Source organism: Sphaerodactylus townsendi, linkage group LG08, assembly GCF_021028975.2.
Source record: "Sphaerodactylus townsendi isolate TG3544 linkage group LG08, MPM_Stown_v2.3, whole genome shotgun sequence".
Classification (NCBI taxonomy): Eukaryota; Metazoa; Chordata; class Lepidosauria; order Squamata; family Sphaerodactylidae; genus Sphaerodactylus; species Sphaerodactylus townsendi.
Genome location: NC_059432.1, coordinates 32,939,856 through 32,960,477, shown reverse-complemented (window position 1 = coordinate 32,960,477; position 20,622 = coordinate 32,939,856). Strand labels below are relative to the sequence as shown.

The following is a 20,622-nucleotide window of genomic DNA, read 5'->3' as shown; positions in this document are numbered from 1 at the left end:
TGCTAAGGCAACTTTAATGGACCCCTCCCTCCACTAGCATTTTCAATTACACGCTGTGTAACAAATTTCTGACCACTCTAATATAGAGGGCAGAAAGTGCCAGGTGGTATACAAGGTCTTGCTCAAGCAAAACTGCACTAAGACTGTTCATGTTTTCACTTGCGCACTGCTGGATACAAGCTGTTGCATTAAATGCATACCCATTGCAAAATAGGAAAAATCATGTCCACTGATCAACAACACCATCTCAAAAGGATTACTCAAAAGGATTACTACCAGTGGTGGGATTCAGCAGGTTCGTACCACTTTGGCAGAAGCGGTTGTTAAAACGGTGCTTGTAAAAAACCAGTTGTTAAATTATTTGAATCCCACCACCGGAACCAATTGTCAAATTATTTGAATCGCATCACTGATTTCTACTCTGTAAATTACAGTAATCTGCTGTAATTCATCACTCAATAATGGAAGGCTTTTTCCTACTTCATAAACTCCAAAGACTAGTTGATTAGTTATTGTACATTTCCCCCAACTTCTAATAGATTTTATCTGCTTGCATGATACACATTCCCGCTCTATCTTCAGTGAGTTAAAAATGTTCACCTTTTTTTAAAAAAATCGGTATTTTCCAGATTTGGATAACAAGCTGAAAATATTGGCACTCCAGATTGTCCAGGGTCCAAATACTAAAGGTGGCTTACAAGCTCCTTTCCCTTCCTCTCCCCACAACAGACACCTTGTGAGGTAGGTGGGCCTGAGAGAGTTCCGAAGAACTGTGACTAGCCCAAGGTCACCCAGCAGGAATGTAGGAGTGCGGAAACACATCTGGTTCACCAGAGAAGCCTCTGCCACTCAGCTGGAGGAGTGAGGAATCAAACCCGGTTCTCCAGGTTAGAATCCACCAGCTCTTAATCACTATGCCACGCACAAGTGATTATCACTGCTAGTGGGGATCCAATAAATTTGATTTAGCACAAGTGGCTATCGCTATCTTTTCCTTGTACTTTCACTTATGCAAAAGCTATTTGGGCCTATGAACAAGCCATCTTTCATTATTTCCTGTGGGTGGAGGGAATTCCAGGCTTTCTCTAGGGCAAAGAATAGTCAAAGACACAAAAGCAATCAAAGCAGCAGCTAACCAAAAGCCTCTCAAATCAGGCAGCACCAACAAGCCCAAACATCCAATGCACAACCAGAGAATCCCAGCAGAAGTGTGGAATGATGTACAACCTGAGAATCCCACACAATGTGAACCCAGAAAATCCTTACAAGCTAAGCCAAATAGGAATGCTGTTGCAAGCCCAACAAAAGTAAAATCAGAGAACCTACTTCAATGTAAAACTCAAGAATTCAAGGCCAACTCAAAACAGAGATTCCCCCAAAAACCAACATAAGTCAACTCAGGTAAAGAATACAATGTTGCAAAAAACAAACAAACTAATTTCAAAGCACAGAATCTAAGCCAAATCAACCTGGCAAGCCAAAGTCAATCCTTGAAAGGAAGACACTGACAGAGACACAGCAAAGTTCATGGGGTGGGGGGGGGATCCTGGGAACTTTAAACATTGGCTCCCAATATTTCCAGTTCTGAATATCTCCAGAATATTTTGGAATAGATTTCCTACTCTTCTGGAAACCATCCAGAGACAAACTCTTTCTCCCTATATATAGGATGACACATATCCAAATACACATTCCTAGAACCCAACAGACAAATTTTTAACAAGCGATTATGTCTGAAATCTAGCATGTTGGTGTAGTTTCCACCATAGTCATACTCCAGATTTAAGGGAGTCTCTCCTATGCTTCATATTTGCCAATCTGGTTTGAAGGTGATGCTATAAATGCTTCAGGTTTTATTTCCTCCCTCCATCCTGAGAACCTAGTTGTATTTATGCAGCAGAAATAAAGCAACCTAATCCTTTTAAATGATGAGGTGGTTTCTAGTAACTTCAAAAAACCAAACAACCCTGAGTATTTCAATTTAGAGCATTCTATGCGTGTAATAGAAGAGGTGCAACTTCAAGAAGATCAGCTTGTTCTTAGTTTATCTCCTGTGTTTTGTTATGCAGAATCAAAGAACATAATACTATATATGTTACGGAAATTGTAGCATTAAAATTATAGCATAGAGATTGAGATTTCAAGCCAACTACACCGTTAAAACACCCACGCTATAAGCACGCAAACTAACCACACCACCCACAAATACATAGTTCAGCTTTACCTAATCTAAAAAGAGCTGATCCATGATGCATATTTCACTTAAAACACTGACAAGGCATTTTAATATGATAATAGCTGAAAGAACCATTTGATTTTGGTTGTTTGACTTCTCTGTTATGGTAAATGAGCATGTCCATTATTTTTTCCTTTGGGAGGACTCTAGAAGTGATATAAGCACCAGATTTCCTTAGAATGCTAAACCCTGCAAATTAAACACAAGCATTCCAACAGATTTATTGATTTTATATCTTTCTGTAAGAAAATCCCAAACCAACCGGCAGATCTTCCCTTTAGAAATATTTAACATGGTTGTAACATACACTATGTTCCTATTTAGCTGATCTGTAAACACTACTAGACATTCTAACCTTAAACTCCAACTTGCTTAAATATTTTCAATTTTATCTAGAGAATTTACAATTATGATTGAATCTTTTTTTATATTCCGAGTATTGTAAGTTCAATTCTTTGTTTAAAAAGAATGCTGTCATTTTTGCAGAAGCAACACTGGTTACTTTTTAGTCTTTCTAAAAACAAGACTTGTTCAAAAATAAGAATTAAGCACTGTTATCCAAAAAAGCGAATTAACTAAAAGCCACCCCTTTTCATGCAGTAGTTTGTAGGGAAAAAAAGAAACTGAAATGAACAACTATACAAGGCTGACTAAAATGATGACTGAATGCTTTGTGATGTTAAGTGCAAATTACTACTTAAATGCATGAATCGGGGCTGTGTCCAGCGAACCTTAAGTGGTATGCTAGTTGTGGAAAAGGATTCACTAGCACATGCCCCTCTGCTCCTGTTGCAGCTTACAATATTCTCTGAAATGCCATCCCAAGGGCTCAGGAAATACTGAAAATTGGCACCAAAGGGCCACCTTTTGAACCAGGAGCATTAGTCCTTGGTCTAACGAGAGGGCCTATCATGCTCTCCCCTACATTATGGAATCATACCCCCAAAGGCCCAAACAGCGCAATATTTAAAGGTACTTTTTAATCCAAAACAGAGATGGGCCTTTTCAAGAGCTAGGTTTAATTCATTCCCCTCTGCTCAGCTTCAAGAGCGTTTTGATGGGATCCAACGACAGGAGCGATTCTGCCCTTATTGCTTCCCTATTCCAGACACCATGGCACATATCTTATTAGACTGCCCCAAATATCTTCAGTTCAGACATGATATACATTGTGTTATCCCTTCTTTTGTTAAGAACAGCCTACTCAACAATCAGGTGTGCTTTTTATTAAACAATTGTTCAGCGGAAATTATTGAAACTGTTGTTGGATTTTTAATAAATGCTATATAGAAATGGGGTTGGCTCTGCTTTCCCCCGTTCTCTTTTATATTACAATTTTGCTGTATTTTGATGCCTAATGGAGGTTTCGATTCAAGCACAGTAATTCTTCAGTTGATGGTGCCCCGACCTCATCTTTGCTTCCATGAAAGAAGACAGGGACAACCATTTGGACTGGCCATTCCTCTTTTTCTTCAGTCTCATTATTGCCCTAGATTTGTAATCATGTTATCACTGGTCAAAGCTAAAGGAACTGAAAAGAAGTTATTTTAGTTAAGAACAAGGTGTCAATCTATGCAGCTGTCATTGGACAAATTTGTGTCTGGAACCTAAGTATGTTCCATTTAGAAAGGAGTGATTTCAGTAATGATTTTTAGGATTACCAGTGCACACTAGGGTTTTGTCAGGTTTTCATTTTTAAAGCTACCTGGGATTCAATCAATACCTAATATTTAGCTGTTTTTGCAAATGATTAACCCAGTGAGGCTGCTTTTTTGGATTCATGGTGTCCAGAATATTCATAGCAGATAAAATGGGATGGATGAGAAATTAAGTTGAACAGTAATAGAATATTCTTACTCCTGATGACCTTGATTCCAGCAACAGCAGTACTTTTTCAAAGACAGAGCTATTACAGAAATGCCTGAGGTATTCTGAATAATATTGAACAAATGCTTACTTTTGTTGGAGTTTTTAAATTGCAAGAAGTCTAAGCTGTCTGAAAGCAGTGCAGTGCGACAGTATGCTTCCCCAATCAAGAGCATGTTCCCCAATTACTCAACATCTAGATATATTCTGTACTGCACTTTTTTCACAGTTCAAAAAAATGCTGTAGTGTTCTGCGACACATCACACACTTCTGCAAAGTGGCATTTCTGAAGGATATCTTTATAGTGTTTTTTCAGGTTGTCAAGTGAAATTACCGTCTTTCCTGACCAAGGAAATTCCAGCAGTTTCTCATTAAGCAGGATCTGTATCTTATACTCCTCATTGGGAGATGGGGCTTGATCACAGTGATAAAGCACGAATACCAGGTTTGCAGCATAAGGGACAATTCGGCCACTGCGAAATTTCCGATTCATTTGTTTATGGTAGTTATTTGCTTTAAGAGGCTCACTGTCCTTGAAGTAACCCATGACAGAAAGGACTGGTAGGAGGGTCTCAGCATGGCCAAACTGGAGGACTGCAGGTGAAGAAATAGGCATCGAACTAGAAAGCCAAAACAAAAGAATTAATCTAGTTAATTCAGGCAATAAAGCATCAGCCTATTAGAATGCAGTCAAGTAAACTATTGTAAAAGATTTGCTTCACTTTCAGAGATCTGAAAAACAAGATTTGGCAGTCAAACGTTTAGCCAACTGACCTGTTAATTATTGGCCAAATATTTTCAAACAACAGACAATTATTTAAAGCTTTTTGGGAACTAGTACTGACTAGTACTTGGATAGGAGACCATCAAGGAAGTTGCTATGCAGAGGCAGGCAATGGCAAAACACCTCTGCCTCTTGGCTTGAAAACCTAATGGGGTCGCCATAAGCTGGCCACAATTTGACAGCACTTTCCACCACCAGCAAAATTATGCTAATTTTTTTTAAAAAAACCAATGACATAATTGAAGACTGGTCCACAGTCTGGTTAGCCACAGACACTTCGCAGGTGATAGCTCTCTTCCCTCAGCAAATGCAAAAGATTAATAGTCCTGACTTCTTGGCATGGGCTCTGTACCACTGCAATGGCTGCTCAGATGTTTTTGCCTCATATAAACACTGTAAACCTCGTAGTTTCAGACAGCAAGAGAAACTATGCCATGTGGTGGCAGGGCAGAGAGAATGAGGAGCTACATGGATGTGTGATCCAACTCCTTACGGGGTTAGGGGGATGAAGGAATTCCGGTCCACTCTACTTGATGACTACAGAAGGTAGGATGTCACTTGCACAAAGGGAGCATTCTGGAGTTCATATAATCCCCTTACTTATGATTCTAAAGTCCTGGAATCTGGTGCTCTTGGTATGACAAACAAAATGACAACTTCAAAGCACATTCAGATGCTCTTATAAGCACAACATCCCAATTTATATCTTATCACTGAGACTGTTATAAACTGTTTTTCTTTGCAGCTTTTCTTCATTGTAGATATACAGTACGTTCTTTAATTAACTAATGGTATCTTCTTTAATTGAAAATATAAACACCCGTCTTTAATTACCTGTAGTTTAACAATAGCTAATTCAGGTGCTAGTCTTTTTCACTATGACTTTCCACAAGCTGCTTCCAAGACACTCATCTTTTACAGCATGTTTTTGCTAATATTTAGAAAACTAGCGATTGTGGTTGAATAAGCCCTTGCAACTTCTCTTTCTGCTAGAGGTTGCAGTAGGATTCACCAATTATCACACAGGCATGACAACATTTTGGAGAATATTACAAGGTATATGAGCTACCCGAGCTGCAACACAGGTGGAATTTAGATTAAAATAAGATTAACACACAGCTGAACTAACCAGCATGGTGTAATGATTAGAGTGTCCCCAGTTTGCCATAAAAGCTTGCTACATGATTTTGGGCCAATCACACAACGTCAGCCAAACACAATATCAGAGGGCTGTTATGCGGATGAAGTTAATAAATAAAAATAAAAACTTTAGGAATTCAAATGTTTAGGATTTTACCACTGTTAAATTATAAAAGTCCACTCAGTACTTCTAATAGGTACTGATAAAGCATTAATATAGCAAACGTGGGACATGGTATACTTTAAAATCAGAAGCCCTTTGACCTTCCACTTAACCAGTAACACTGGAAAAGCTGTAAAGTGCATCTAGTCATTTGACCTTTTAAGAATAGCCACATGCATCAGTGGATGCTACCAGGCCCACTATTACATATTTCATGCTAATAGCCATGAACATTTGCAGATAAACCACATGTAAAAGAAGAAGAGTCTGGATTTATACTCCACCTTCTTCTCCTGTAAGGAGTCCCAAAGTGGCTTAAAAACTTCTTCCCTTCCTCTTTCTGCAACAGACACCTTGTGAGGTAGGTGGGGCTGAGAGAGTTCTGAAGAGCTGTGACTAGCTCAAGGTCACCCAGCAGCCTTCATATGTAGGAGCAGGGAAACAAAGCCAGTGCACCAGATAAAGAGTCCCCCGCAAGTGGAGGAGTGGGGAACCAAACTCAGTTCTTCAGATTAGAGTTCATCTGATCTTAACCACTGCACCACACTGGCACTTTACTACAACATACAGTCTAGTGGCACACAGTGGTAAGCTGCAGTACTGCAGTCCAAACTCTACTCATGACACACCCTACCCCTGCAGGATGAGGACAAGCCAATGTTTATGAATTAGACCAGCGGTCTGCAATCCGCGGCTCCGGAGCCACATGCGGCTCTTTCAGCCTTATACTGTGGCTCCACATGGCCTGGAAGTCAGAGGGTAGCGTGGGCGTCTCCCTCCAGAGCAGCCGCCATCCCCCCTCTGCCATCCTCGCAGCCGCCATCCCCCTCTGACCCACGGAGCAGACAGCTGCCTGCTCCATCAGGCAGAAGGGGGTTTCCCTACCTGCCGCCGTTGCCTCCTGCAGCACGAGAGGAGGCAGCACCGGACAGGCTGTGGCTGCCATCCCCCCTCTGCTGCCTGCTCCATCGGGCAGAGGGGGTTTCTCTGCCTGGCGCCTCTACTTCCCAGGGCTGGAAGGAAAAGTGAGTGGAGGGGCCGAACCAGAGACTCTCCAGCTCAGTAGACCTTTGGGGCCGTGGAAAACAGGTCCAAATGGCTCTTTGGGTGGTAAAGGTTGCTGACCCCTGAATTAGACAATCCTATTCAGCACAGGAACAGCTGAAATCTCTTAACTTTTTACTGAAGTATTAAATAATAATGACACCTAGATCAACACATTAGTGCATCAGGAATGAGAAATCAGAACCCATTCAAGATATCTGGTAGCAGGATATTCTGGTCTTGAATCATGAACTGAGAACTCTCTCTCTCTCATTAAACTACCAGTGTAAACAAATGTTTTTAATCAGCTCTCTCCTGTTGAATGCAACATGCACAAATAATAAGGGAATGCATATGACTATCTTAACCAAGGTGTTTCTCACAAGCATGTAGTTGGTCATAATGGCTATATAATTCTATATAAGGCGGCTGGTTTGTGCAACGAAGTGTTATCATTAAAATAGAAGTACTTGAAACAAAACTATTGAAAAAATTCAGCCATGGTTGTGCTTTAAGCCATATAATTTTTCCATTTCAGCTTCTGAATGAATGAATGAAAAAATGAGGTTAAACCAGTGGGCAGGAAAAGAGAAATAAGAACATGGTGCAAGTTTCTTTACCTCTTCTAAATTCCTTCATGTTTGCAATTTGCCTCATCAGGAGATCCTGTATAGAGATTTCTCAGTTAAGAAGATCCCATGAAGCAAACTGCAAAACCTACAGGGATTTAGAAGAGCTTCACCTTGCTCTCCTTTACCTTTTCCTACTTCTAAGAAGCACATATCAGAGTCAGTTGACGATATTTTCCCCTTTTGTCTCAAGTATGAACAGTGGGTTTATACCAAGAGGTGTCATGCTTCCCACCCCCCCTCCATTGACCAAAGTGACCTGTGACATATTCCTATCAGATAATATTTTGTATTAATATTTGTTTATTAATAAAGATCAAAATTTTTAAAAAATAGGTGCATATATATATACTTAGAGTAGCATTTCTTCTCAGAGATCCAGAGACCCTCTAATTAGTACTGCTTTTCTATATATGATTCACAGATGAGCATAAGACATCAACTTTACGACTGAACATAGGCAGAAAGTGCACTAGACTTATAAAGCATCAGATGGATGTAGATAAGACTGAGGCATGCATATTTGTTCCATACCACCCTTGGTTCAGATTCTGTCTACTAAAAAAGTTCTGTTTACCATGTTAGGTTGTTGTAATAGATCTACATTTGGAATTCAAATTACTTAATACTTTCCCACCTCTTCACTTCACCAAAGTTGAAATTCTACACTCTGTGAAAGTTTGCACCATGTCACACAATACCATCCTGCTTGCTATTTAGATTTAGATTTCAGCAAGTTTCCTAGCACAAGGCATAATCATTATGCAAGATTTTTTTCTCAGGTCTTCTGTATAGGTACAGTTTAAGTATAACAGGGAAGAAATATCTTTATAATTCTGTATATTCCACTATAATTCTGAATATTCTGTAATGACCAAGTCACTAAAATATCAAGATGAGGCATCAAAATTACCTGACACCTTATACTTGGATCAAGAAATAACTTAGATTCCGTAATTAAATCTTTTTGATGCTCCACATCAAGTGTGTGCTGTTTAAAAAATGCCCCAGTCTTATAGTAACTCATCGATAGAAGCAGTTGCGGGGCAAGATTATAAGATTGTAATTTAGAACTTACAGATCCTCATCCACGGTAATTTTAAAAACTGTCCTGTCGTAACAAAAGAACAAGACATTTAGATGGAAAGACCACTCTTGGCCAGTAGGTAAATACTAAGATCCAAACTTTGGCCTCTACCTTAATTATGATAGTCTCAAGATATAAGGTAGTATTTGAGATAAAAGGTGGCACTTGAAAAATTATCCCAAAGAATATGCAGACCAAAAAAAAAAGGAACCCTATTTACGACTGTAGCACAAATCGACTTTCTAAAAGAGTTAGCTTGAACAATTTGTTTATTAGGATATACCTAGAGAGGGACTCTCCTCCAGTTCTAATTTATATGGAAGAAAATTAAATACAGCCCCAAATTATAACATGTACTGCTGTTAACCAGATCTCACAACACCATTTTCATCATCTTGCCCGCTTAAGAATACAGGGATCAATCAACACATCTTGAGTCCTTACTATTCACTCAAGCAAATAGGAAGTGGAAAGACAGAAAGATTTTTTGCTCCAAGTTTTTTTGTAACATTTTGTGTTTACATTGCCACCAGCTGTTAAAGAGATGGAACTACACTACAAAGATTGATCACTCTGAATTTAGCAGAGGTTCAAGGCAAATGTAATATTCACAGTCATGGTTAGGAGACAAGAGAGAGAATGTTCTATTTCATGGGTCCTTCTATCCTACACAAATGTTTTGGAATTCACAGGAAATTCCTACAGATGTTGATTACTATTAATGGACCACTAATGAACACATCCAGTCAACATGAAAGAACATTCAACATTGTCACAAATGAAAACATGTAATTTTCCCCACCCTCAGCCCACCCCCTTCACATATACACCTTACTTTTTACTCTCCTTCACAGCCTGATCCAAATTTCTGAAGATATCCTGGAAAAGAACACAGCTGGCACGACTGTTGATATCGTATCCATATCCTCTCTTCCAGTATTGCTTTAGATCATTCAGATATTCAAGTACCTACAATCATACATCATGTAAAGAACAATTTTTGTATGTATGTTTTGATATGATTCTGTAAACAGTGCAAGATAAGGACAGGCAAGGAATGGATCTGGTCTGTAGCAGATCTCTGTCGTCATCTACAGTATAGCCCTCCATGCAACTCAGGTAATTTTTTAAATGCCCACTTGAGTGTTTTGCTGCCCCTCTAAGCAAGAAAGGCTTTGGCACCATCTAGATTTTCAGATCCTCAGCTGTCAATGCAAGTCAGGCACAACAAATTGACTACCATAATCAATTTCTTAATTATTACAGTATCAGAGAGGGAGAGAACAGTATTCTTGTCATTTGGAATTAGTGAAAAGGAAGACTAAATGGGAGGACTCTATCAAAAATCTCCTCTATTCACACTGATGAAGAAGGCTTGTGCAAGAGAATGAGATATGTACAGTCTATGCTGTGGACTTTTCAGATGGTGTGGAATTCAAATTATGTGCCCTGTTTAAAATAGTTGCCAACTAGGGACTTAACACTTTAAATGTGTCTTAAAAAACATGGATTGATAACAGATATAAGTATTTACATATATTATCTTCATCATCTATACTCAAAAGAACTGACTGATAGAGGTTCAACGGATTAAAAATTCACATGCCATTTGGGCTATCTCAAACTAATATGTTTCCTTTGATTATTTTTAGGACATGTTAAGCACTGTTGGTCACAATTTTTGAAGAAATCAGTATACGAATTTCTGATGTACTATAATATAATTTAGTACATATAATTTTGTATAACATTAGTGGTCTTGCATATTTTCTTGCAATAATGTATTGGGTATGTACCTTTATTCCTTACCACAGAGAAGTATAGAACTGCAACAATTGCTCTTTCCTTAATTAGGCCTCTTCCTTGAATGCCAGTAGAGAGTATTGGCAGCCAGCACAGGAAGCATTATTTTTTGTTTCAGTATTGTTTCAGTATTATGTTTTACTTTACATGGAGTAATATATTTTCAGCATTTTGCAATATATTTATGGTAGATATGTCTCTAGGTGCTCCTGCTCACAATTAAACCTTGGCAGAGCCCCTTTTCACTATTTAAGATACCCATATATATTCGTGTATAAGTCGACCCATGTACAAGTCAAGGCACCTAATTTTACCACCAAAAACTGGGAAAACTTATTGACTCATGTATAAGTCTAGGGTGGTAACTCCAAAGCAGGTGGGGGCAGGGAAGAGCTGGGGCACCCGCTCCCCACTGGATCGCTCCCCCCACCCGCCGCCTCCTGGATCCCAACAGCAGCCCCAGCACTTGGCTGCTCTGGCATTTCCTTGCTTGCAAGCAAGGAAACGGCAGAACAGGCGGAGGCAGGGAAGAGCCAGGGCCACCCATGATGTTGGGTGCATGCCTGTAGGGCGCCCAGCAGGTTCCTGCCCACCCACCCACCACTGCCCATCGTCCCCCTCACTCACTCATTCATCTTTTCCTTTCCCCGCAGGCTCTGATGCTTGGTTTCAGGGAAGCTGCCGCTCAGGCAGCCTGTCTCTATGATTTTCTTAAAAGGGCAATGCTTAAGCAATCTTTGGAGCATTGTCCTTTTAAGAAAATCATAGAGACAGGCTGCCCGAGTGGCAGCTTCCCTGAAGCCAAGCCTCAGAACCTCTGGGGAAAGGAAAAGATGAGTGAGTGAGTGAGTGAGTGAGTGAGTGAGTGAGTGAGTGAGTGAGTGAGTGAGTGAGTGAGTGAGTGAGTGAGTGAGACGATGAGCGGCAGTGGCGGGTGGCTCACGTATAAGTCGAGGAGGGCTTTTTGGCACAAAAAATGTGCTAAAAAGTTGACTTATACGTGAGTATATACGGTACTCTTTCAGGCAGGGTTTCTTGTAAGGATTGGATTTGGGAAGATAAATGATCTTGTTCCATTCACACACTGCATTTAGGCACTTTACTACAGTTCAGGGTTAACTAGGCTCTGTCCCTACTACTGTATGCATTTGGTTGTACTTTCCCTCCCACTGTAAACATTATGTTATATTTGTACACTTTTTCACTGTTTGGTGACCAGGGTTTTTTTTCTGCCAATAATTGTTTATGTAAGGTTTTTTATGGTGTATTGTGTTTTTGGTCTGCATAACTGAATTGACAGCTGAATTTTTAAACAAATACAAATCAGCTTTGCAGAGAAAAACATGAGGATATGTACTCAAATACATTATGCCCCGAAGTGCAAGCCAATTTAGAAGTCAGTGTACAACAAGTTCTTCCTCAAGGGTTTCCAAATGCACTTACGAAAGAAGCAGCTATTTGAAATGAAAAAAACCTATTCATTCTTAATGGCAATATTTTGTGAAATAAAGTAGTAAACCTTTCTGTTTTGAAATGTTGAATAAGCAGAACTCAGTACTTACCAGGGCATCTGTTTCACTAAATATTGAACACCAGGGGCTGCTGATGTTTTTTATTGCTAGTTCAAATGAGCATGCGAAAAATCCCACCTGAACCAAATCTGTAGAAAAGACAAGCAACAGCTGACATTAAAATCACTTCTGTTTCACCAAGCCAAACTGTGCAATTAATAGTAAAACAAGTCAGGTGCTCCCAGTCACAAATGCAATGCTCATGTGGAAATGTAAGTGCACAACTACCACCTTGACTATGCGGGAAAGACACAAGCAAATGCAGAACAAGAGACAATGTGGGAAGAGGTCACACAGAGGAAGACAGTCCACAAGAACAAACAAAAACTGAAACAAAAGCCTTGTTCCGCTTTCACTCTGCAGTTGTTTTGTGTGTACTACTTGCTGTACCTACAGAACTTATGACACACAGACAACAACTGCACATCCCAAAATTTATTAGGGTCATTGCTTACAACCTGGATTTTACATGCATTTATAAAATAGTGTCCTAAACCAAATTTTTCATATACATCAATTTTAGCCCATTTGAAAACTGCCCATAGGAAGATATTAAATGTACAAAATGAATATATTTGATTATTATAAACCAAAAATGAAGGTATAAACATATTTCCCCAGAAATGTTCAATTCTGTCTACCAGATTTGCTAAAATCAATTCGTTTTCAGTTTCATGAAGAACTACAAGCTCCATTTTTAACACCACCCCATCTGAAGGCATGACAGATGAGGGGCAGCTGAGTTTATTAGGGTATACTTTGCACCCCGCATTAGCATACAAATATCAAGCTGTATTTTTAATAAATAAACTCTAAATATTGCCAATAGCAAGAATGTTGTTAGTTCACAACTACTGAATATGCTCATAAAAGGCATTTCTGTAGTAATATTTAAATAGCTAAACAAAATCAGATTTGAAGGCGGGAAGCCATAAGGGATGGGGGCTTTCCAGTGTTTTGCACTGAGTGCCACATGTATGACTATCTGCCACTAGGACAGAAGTTGTGGGTGTGCCCTCGCTGCAATGAGCTCCTGGCACTCAAGAACATGTGCGTTCTCTTGAAGCCAAGGTGGCAGACCTGGAGAAGCTGAAAGAGGTAGAGAGGGTGACAGACGAGGCTTTCAGGGACCTAACAGCCGGGTCCGACTCCCAAGGTGACATCTCTTCAGATGTCATGGAGAATGAAGGTCTTGGGGACGGAGGGTGCCAGTCTGAGGTGGGGGAAGATGCTCCCTTAGCTGGTGATCAGATATCCTCTCGCGACTGGAGGGGATACCCCTCTCGGGGAGGTGGGGGGAGCTCCCTCGTGTTAGTGAGTGATTCGATCATTAGAAATGTAAGAGAGTTGGGTTTGTGAGAGGCGTGATGACCACATGGTGACTTGCATGCCTGGTGCGAAGATTGCGGATGTCACGCTTCGTCTAGATAGGCTTTTAGATAGTGCTGGGGTGGAGTTAGGAGTTGTTCCATGCATTGGCACCAATGACATTAAGGGAAATGTAGTCGGGAGTGTTCTGGAAGCTAAATTTAGGCTGCTAGGTTACAGGTTGGAAGTCCAGGACCCCAAGGTGGCATTCTCAGGTGAATGCCTACCTGTTCCGCACTTGGCAGGGTGAGCTATAAGTGCAATGCGTAGCGGAGATACAGGGTCTCAATGTCGTGGATGAGAGAGAAGGTGGGTAGTAAGGCCAGAGGGTTTCCAGGATTTGTGTCCAGAAAACTGGGGAACTTTTGGGAAACAAAGGCAGGCCTGTACTAAAAGGGGCGAGGGCTTCATCTTTAAATCTTCAAAGAGGGAACCAGGCTGCTGGCACTCCAACATTAAAAAGGTGGCATGAACAGTTTTAAACTGATCCCTGGGGAAAGTTTCAGACTGGTGGAGCTGAGATGACTTTGGTTCAGAGAATATGGTACTCCTATAATAGAGGGAATGCAGGCAGGCAGAGGAGGTTTTTTTCTAAAATAAACCACATACAAAGCGAGGAACCCATAGCTTAATGCGCATATGTGACAAAGGGATGAGTAGTCTACAAAAGACTTGAGGGTAAAGCACATAAATCCCAGGTTAAGGACAGAGACAGGGTATGCAGGTGTCTCTATACTAATAGTAGAAGCCTTCGACCTAAAATGGGGGAGCTGGAGTACAGAGTTTTGAAGGAGGACTTTGATATAGTGGGCAATACAGAGACAGAAGTCAGTGTTGTTGAGCCGATAGGGAACAGCGACGACAATGCTGTCAGATTCAGTATCTCTGCATGCGAACAAGTGACAACTACTAATGTAGTTACATTCGCCTTCAGAAAGGGAAATTTCTCAAAGATGAGGGGGATAGTGTGCAGGAAGCTAAAAGGGAAAATCAAGAGAGTTAAAACTGTCCAGGATGCTTGGAGGTTATTTAAAAACACAGTAATAAAAGCTCAGCTGGAATGTGTTCCGTAGGTTAGGAAAGGCAGCACCCAATCCAAAAGAAAGCCACCATGGTTAACAAGAGAGGTTGAGGATATTATCAGAAAAAAGAAAATGTCTTTTAGAAAATGGAAGTCCAGTTTGACTTCATCAGTTTGACTGATGAAGAATATGAGAGGGAACACAAATGGTGGCAAAAGAGAAGCAAAAGAAGCAAGTAAGGGAGGCAAAAAAGGATTATGAGGAACGCATGGCTGCAAACATCAAGACCAGCAACAAACAGTTCTTTAAGTACAGCAAAAGCAGGAAGCTAGCTAGGGAAGCGGTAGGGCCGTTAGATGACAAAGGAACAAAGGGTGTGCTAAAAGATGACAGGGAGATTGCAGAGAAGCTGAATGAATTCTTTGCATCTGTCTTCACCCAAGAGGAGGTGAGGAAAATTCCTGTATCTGAACCATGCTTCTTAGGAGGCGAATCCGAGGAACTAGTGAAGATAGTGGTAGACAAGGAAGAAGTGCTGGCAGCCATTGATAAACTAAATGCTACCAAATCCCCTGGCCCAGATTGCATTCACCCAAGAGTTCTTAAGGAGTTCAAGCATGAAATTGCTGATGTTCTCACTTTAATATGCAACTTATCCCTGAAATCTGCCTCCATCCCTGAAGACTGGAAGATGGCCAATGTCACACCAATCTTTAAGAAAGGATCTAGGGGAGACCTGGGAAATTATAGGCCAGTCAGTTTGACATCTGTTCCTGGTAAATTAGTAGAATCTATCATTAAAGATAAAATTATTAAACATGTAGAAAAGCAAGACCTGCTGAGAAAGAGTCAGCATGGCTTTTGCAGAGGCAAATCCTGTCTTACAAACTTACTAGAGTTCTTTGAGGGTGTAAACAGGCATGTGGATAAGGGGGAACCAGTGGACATTGTCTACTGTCATTTCCAAAAGGCTTTTGACAAAGTTCCTCACCAGAGACTATTGAGAAAACTCAGAATCAAGGAATAAGAGGGGAAGTCTTCCTATGTATTAAAAACTGGTTGAGAAACAGGAAGCAAAGAGTGGGTGCAAATGGGAAATTCTCACAATGGAGTAGGGAGTGGTGTCCCCCAAGGATCCGTTTTGGGACCAGTGCTCTTTAACCTATTCATAAATGACCTGGAAGTAGGGGTGGGTAGCATGGGGCCAAGTTTGCAGATGATACCAAATTATGTAGGGTGGTGAGACCTTGATAAATTAGGTGAGTGGGCTAAGAAATGGCAAATGCAGTTCAATGTAGCAAAATGCAAAGTGATGAACATAGGGGCAAAAAATCCAAACTTCACATACACGCTACAGGGGTCAGTGCTATCAGTCACAGACCAGGAAAGGGATTTGGGCGTCTTAGTTGATAGTTCTATGGGAATGTCAACTCAATACATGGCAGCTGTGAAAAAGGCAAACTCTATGCTGGGGATAATTAGGAAAGGAATTGAGAATAAAACTGCAAAGATTGTCATGCCCTTACATAAAGCAGTGGTGCGACTGCACTTGGAGTACTGTGTTCAGTTCTGGTCGCCACATCTCAAAAAGGATATTGAGGAGCTAGACAAAGTGCAGAGAAGGGCAACGAGAGCACCTTCCTTATGAGGAGAGGCTGCAGCGTTTGGGGCTCTTTAGTTTGGAGAGGAAACGTCTGAGGGTAGATATGATTGAAGTCTATAAAATTATGCATGGGATAGAAAATGTTGACAGAGAGAAATTTTTCTCTTTCTCACAATACTAGAACTAGGGGGCATACATTTAAAATGCTGGGGGGAAGAATTAGGACTAATAAAAGGAAACACTTCTTCATGCAACGTGTGATTGGTGTTTGGAATATGCTGCCACAGGAGGTGGTGATGGCTGCTAACCTGGATAGCTTTAAAAGGGGGCTTGGACAGATTTATGGAGGAGAAGTCGATTTATGGCTACCAATCTTGATCCTCTTTGATCTGAGATTGCAAATGCCTCAACAGACCAGGTGATCGGGAGCAAACAGCCGAAGAAGGCCATTGCGTTCACATCCTACATGTGAGCTCCCAAAGGCACCTGGTGGGCCACTGCGAGTAGCAGAGACCTGGACTAGATGGACTCTGGTCTGATCCAGCTGGGTTGTTCTTATGTTCTTACAGCAATGAAGGTTCAGCATGCTTTGTTCTGTGGCTGAGGAATATACAATTTACTAACATCTTTATGTGAAGCAGAGTATAGTCATTTTACTTCAACTTTTGAAAATGTTTAGATTCAAGTCTAGTACTACCTTAGATACCAACAAGAATTTCAGAATATAAGCTTTTCAGAGTCAGACATATCAACACAGCTTATATCCTGAAATTCTTCTTGGTTTCCAAGGTACTACTGGACTTGAATCTAACTGTTCTAAGACAAACCAACATGAGTACCTTCTGAAACTTTGAAACTGCATTAACATTTCTTCACATAATAGCAGAAATCAGGTAGCACGTACAGGTAACTTCATAGGTTGAAAAGAGTGTTACCTGCATTTAGCTGATCCACTGATAGACATAATTTATCTGCAATTCTCTCTATCACCTTCTTCATCTCAGGACTTTTTTTGAAGTCATTCACTTCATGCATAGCGTCATTATTGTTGTCTACGTCCCTTACAAACTTTTCGCAAAGGTCAAAAAATCTCATTAATGTGTCATTAATTTTAATCTCTCCCAGCATAGCCGCTGAAAATAAAGAAAAAGAAATGCAAAGTTAATTCTTTCCTCGTACAAACTTTAGAATGACCAAACTGCACAGAAAGTCAGACTAATGTAGGGTTACCATGGTAGATTTTAAAAAGGTAAATCAATATATGAATTAGATTCAGGCAAAGTGTTCCAATTTAATTACTGGAATGTAAGAGCAGACTGAAGTTCATCTTATTGAGTATTTTGCATCCAAAAGGGGTCAATTAAATGTTTTCAGGAACCAACCAGCAAATTATCTTCTCTTGTACCCCAGAATTGGTATTCAAACACATAGTAACCCTGAACATGGAGGCTACATTGAATGTCCACTAGTAAAGATGCCCCCTTATTTTTGAGATGACCATTTTACAAGGGAACAGGATACCAAAACTCCATCTCACAGACCCTGAGACAGTTACATTAAACCAAAAACACCTGCTCCCTTCTCTGTTCTCAGAATACTCTGAATGTGCACAATCTCTGGAGACGAAGTCCAATTACCATTAATTAACAGTCAAACCCAATGTGGCAGGAGCAGTGTAATATTAACAAAACAGATGTGGTGTTGTTCTTAGAGAGCGAAAGTGCAGATTCAGACCCTTGCTTGCCATGGAACATTGTGAGTGACCTTGTGCCATCCTCTCTTAACCTAGCCAACCTCAAAAGGTTGTTGTGAGGCTAAGATGCTACTCTAGTCTATCTGGAATTACTATCGATTATTCCCCCAGTTTTAATGGAAAATCTAGATGTTGCGGGTAACTCATCACATTCCATTGTTTCCCCCCTTGCAATGATTTTAAATGCAATGGCACCATAAGGCTGTCCAATAACAACGAAAGGTGTTACTGGCAGTTTCTAGAACTAGAGTCTCTTTACATGGTAATTCTTTCTTTCTGGTTTCAGATTAATGACTGACTGTTTCCCTAACTGAATAGTTAGGAAACAGATGGGAGAATAATGAGAGACTAAAGTATTGCTTTTTGTTTTTACAATTGAAGTACTTGTTCATTTTAGAAAGTTCTAGTCGCAATTGTATCCCCGACCACTAAGTTAAGTAGCTGATTTGACACCAAACAAAACAGCCTGGTTTCCTTTATTGAATGGTATGATAAGGATTAGTCATTTACGAACAGTGCAGAGCATTGACAATTACAAAGCTGTCAAAAGCAACATTGCAGAGTTTGTGCTCAACAGGATACATTTCCCAATAAACATACCGCAGGAACTGTCTCATAGGACAACCCATGCGGGATGTTTATAAAGAATTTAACTCTTTATAACCCAGTGGCATTTTAAAGACTGATAAAAATATATTCCAGCATTTCAGATGCCAGTTTTTCTGTGTCTCAAGTCACAGGTGACTTATAGCAGCAACCCAGTACGGTTTTCCAAGCAAGAGAAATTCAGGTTTCCCACTGCTTGCCTCCACATCACAATATCTCTTGGAGGTTGCCCATCCAAATTCTATCCCTTCTTAGCAGCTAAGATCTGAAAGATCTAGGGAGCCTGGGACTATCCAGGTCAGATAGACAGACACGCACACACGGTGCTGCTCGCAGGCCCCTCCCGCACGTGCAGAATAATGCATTTTTAATCCACTTTGCAGCTGGATTTTACTATGCGGAATGACAACATCCACTTGTAAACAATTGGGAAGTGGATTGAAAGTGCATTATTCTGCATATGTAGAAGGGGCCGCAGTCACAATTTGAACTGGAACAAGGGGCGACTGAGCGGAACAAAACGGCCTTAGGAGGGCAAGAGGCAGTGCAGAAGCCACTCACGGTTGTTTCCCGACGTGAGCTGCTCTTGCCCGTAAAGCGCTTGATAGAGCCCGTCCCTGAAGGCTTCGCTGCTGTTCACGCACCGGGGCTTGTGGCTGCTGGTGAAGACGAAGCGGCGCTGCGGGGCCAGGGGGCCGGGGAAGCGCGCTGCCAGGCGGCGGGCCAGCATGAGCATGTCGTAGCGCCCGCGCTCGGCCAGGTGGCCGTCCATGCTCTGCCGGTACCACATGTCCCAGTGGGCCAGGGCCTCGGAGGCGGGGCAGGTGCCGTTCCTGCGCACCACCAGGCCGTGCAGCTGGGCCAGCTTCTTGATCTGGCCGCCGGTGGGGAAGCGCGTGCCGTGGCGGATGACAGTGACGATCTGCAGCGGCGTGCAGGAGGCCGGCTGCAAGGGGAAGCCCGGCTGCGGCGGGCCCAGCGACAGCGGGTCCTGCAAGAGGCGCGGGTTGGAGGTCTCGTAGCGGGACTTGGTGCCGAAGCAAGGGCTCAGCCGCTCCGCCGCCGACTCCTGGCTTTGCACTTGCGCCGCCAGGCTCAGCAAGAAAAAGCACCCCGCGCGGCGCAACATGGAGCCGGCCGGAGGGAAGCGCCTCTGTGGCGAGCCGGAGAGCATCTTTGCGCCGGAGCCGAAAGCTCTGGGGAAGCGACAGGCCCGCCTCTGGCCTCGCCGATTAGGAGAGGCAGGAACCAGCCGGTCGCCCAGCGACCCGCCCCCGTCGAGATCACGAGGAGAGAGCGCCGCGTACGCAGGGACCCGCTTCTGCTTCCGAGGGGGATCTGGTGCCAGCGTTTTGTACTGTGTGCGTAAAGAGGCGCATAGACGCACGAGGTTTTCATTGGATGAAGGGCTGGAAGGGGGAGGGAGGAGGAGAGAAGTGCATATATGAGGCAGCAGTGGAAATGAAGGGGGTTGGGGGGTGGGAGACGCTCGTTGCATAGGCTTCCAGGAGGTGAGCAGATTCTGCAACCTATTGCAAATGCAAAAGAAGAACAGTTTGGATTTACACACCATCTTTCTCTCCTGTAAGGAGACTCAAGGTGCCCTACAAACTCATTTCCTTCCTCTCCCCACAGTAGACACCTTGTGAGGCGGGTGGGGGTGAGAGAGTTCCGCAGAAATGTGACTAGCACCCCAGTCACCCAGCAGGAATGCACTGAATCTGGCTCACCAGATAAGCCTCTGCCACTCAGGTGGAGGAGTGGGTTCTCCAGATTAGAATCCACCTGCTCTTAACCACTACACCACACTGGCAGCAGTGGCATAGGAGGTTAAGAGCTCATGTATCTAATCTGGAGGAACCGGGTTTGATTCCCAGCTCTGCCGCCTGAGCTGTGGATGCTAATCTGAGGAATTCAGATTAGCCTGTACACTCCCACACAAGCCA

The 20,622-nt window shown here is 41.9% G+C and overlaps 1 protein-coding gene across 1 annotated transcript; it reads right to left on the bottom strand.

Moving 5' to 3' along the window:
- Positions 1-808: 808 nt before the first annotated feature.
- Positions 809-19,983, bottom strand: MINPP1 (multiple inositol-polyphosphate phosphatase 1). The gene is made up of 5 exons (XM_048505952.1): positions 19,238-19,983; positions 17,253-17,450; positions 12,316-12,413; positions 9,786-9,919; positions 809-4,723 (listed from the first exon to the last, which is right to left on the bottom strand). Exons 1-5 carry the CDS (start codon positions 19,848-19,850, stop codon positions 4,333-4,335), a joined length of 1,434 nt encoding a protein of 477 aa, XP_048361909.1. The 5' UTR covers positions 19,851-19,983; the 3' UTR covers positions 809-4,332.
- Positions 19,984-20,622: the final 639 nt, after the last annotated feature.

Bases quoted from the DNA above. Each gene is read 5' to 3' on its own strand.
- MINPP1 (XM_048505952.1), bottom strand. From the start codon at position 19,850: ATGCTCTCCGGCTCGCCACAGAGGCGCTTCCCTCCGGCCGGCTCCATG. The intron at 17,451-19,237 runs GTGAGTGGCTTC...CTTTATTTTCAG, and splicing joins GCTCACGTCGGGAAACAACC to CGGCTATGCTGGGAGAGATT. The intron at 4,724-9,785 runs GTAAGGTGTATA...TTGGCTTTCTAG, and splicing joins GCTGTGAAGGAGAGTAAAAA to TTCGATGCCTATTTCTTCAC.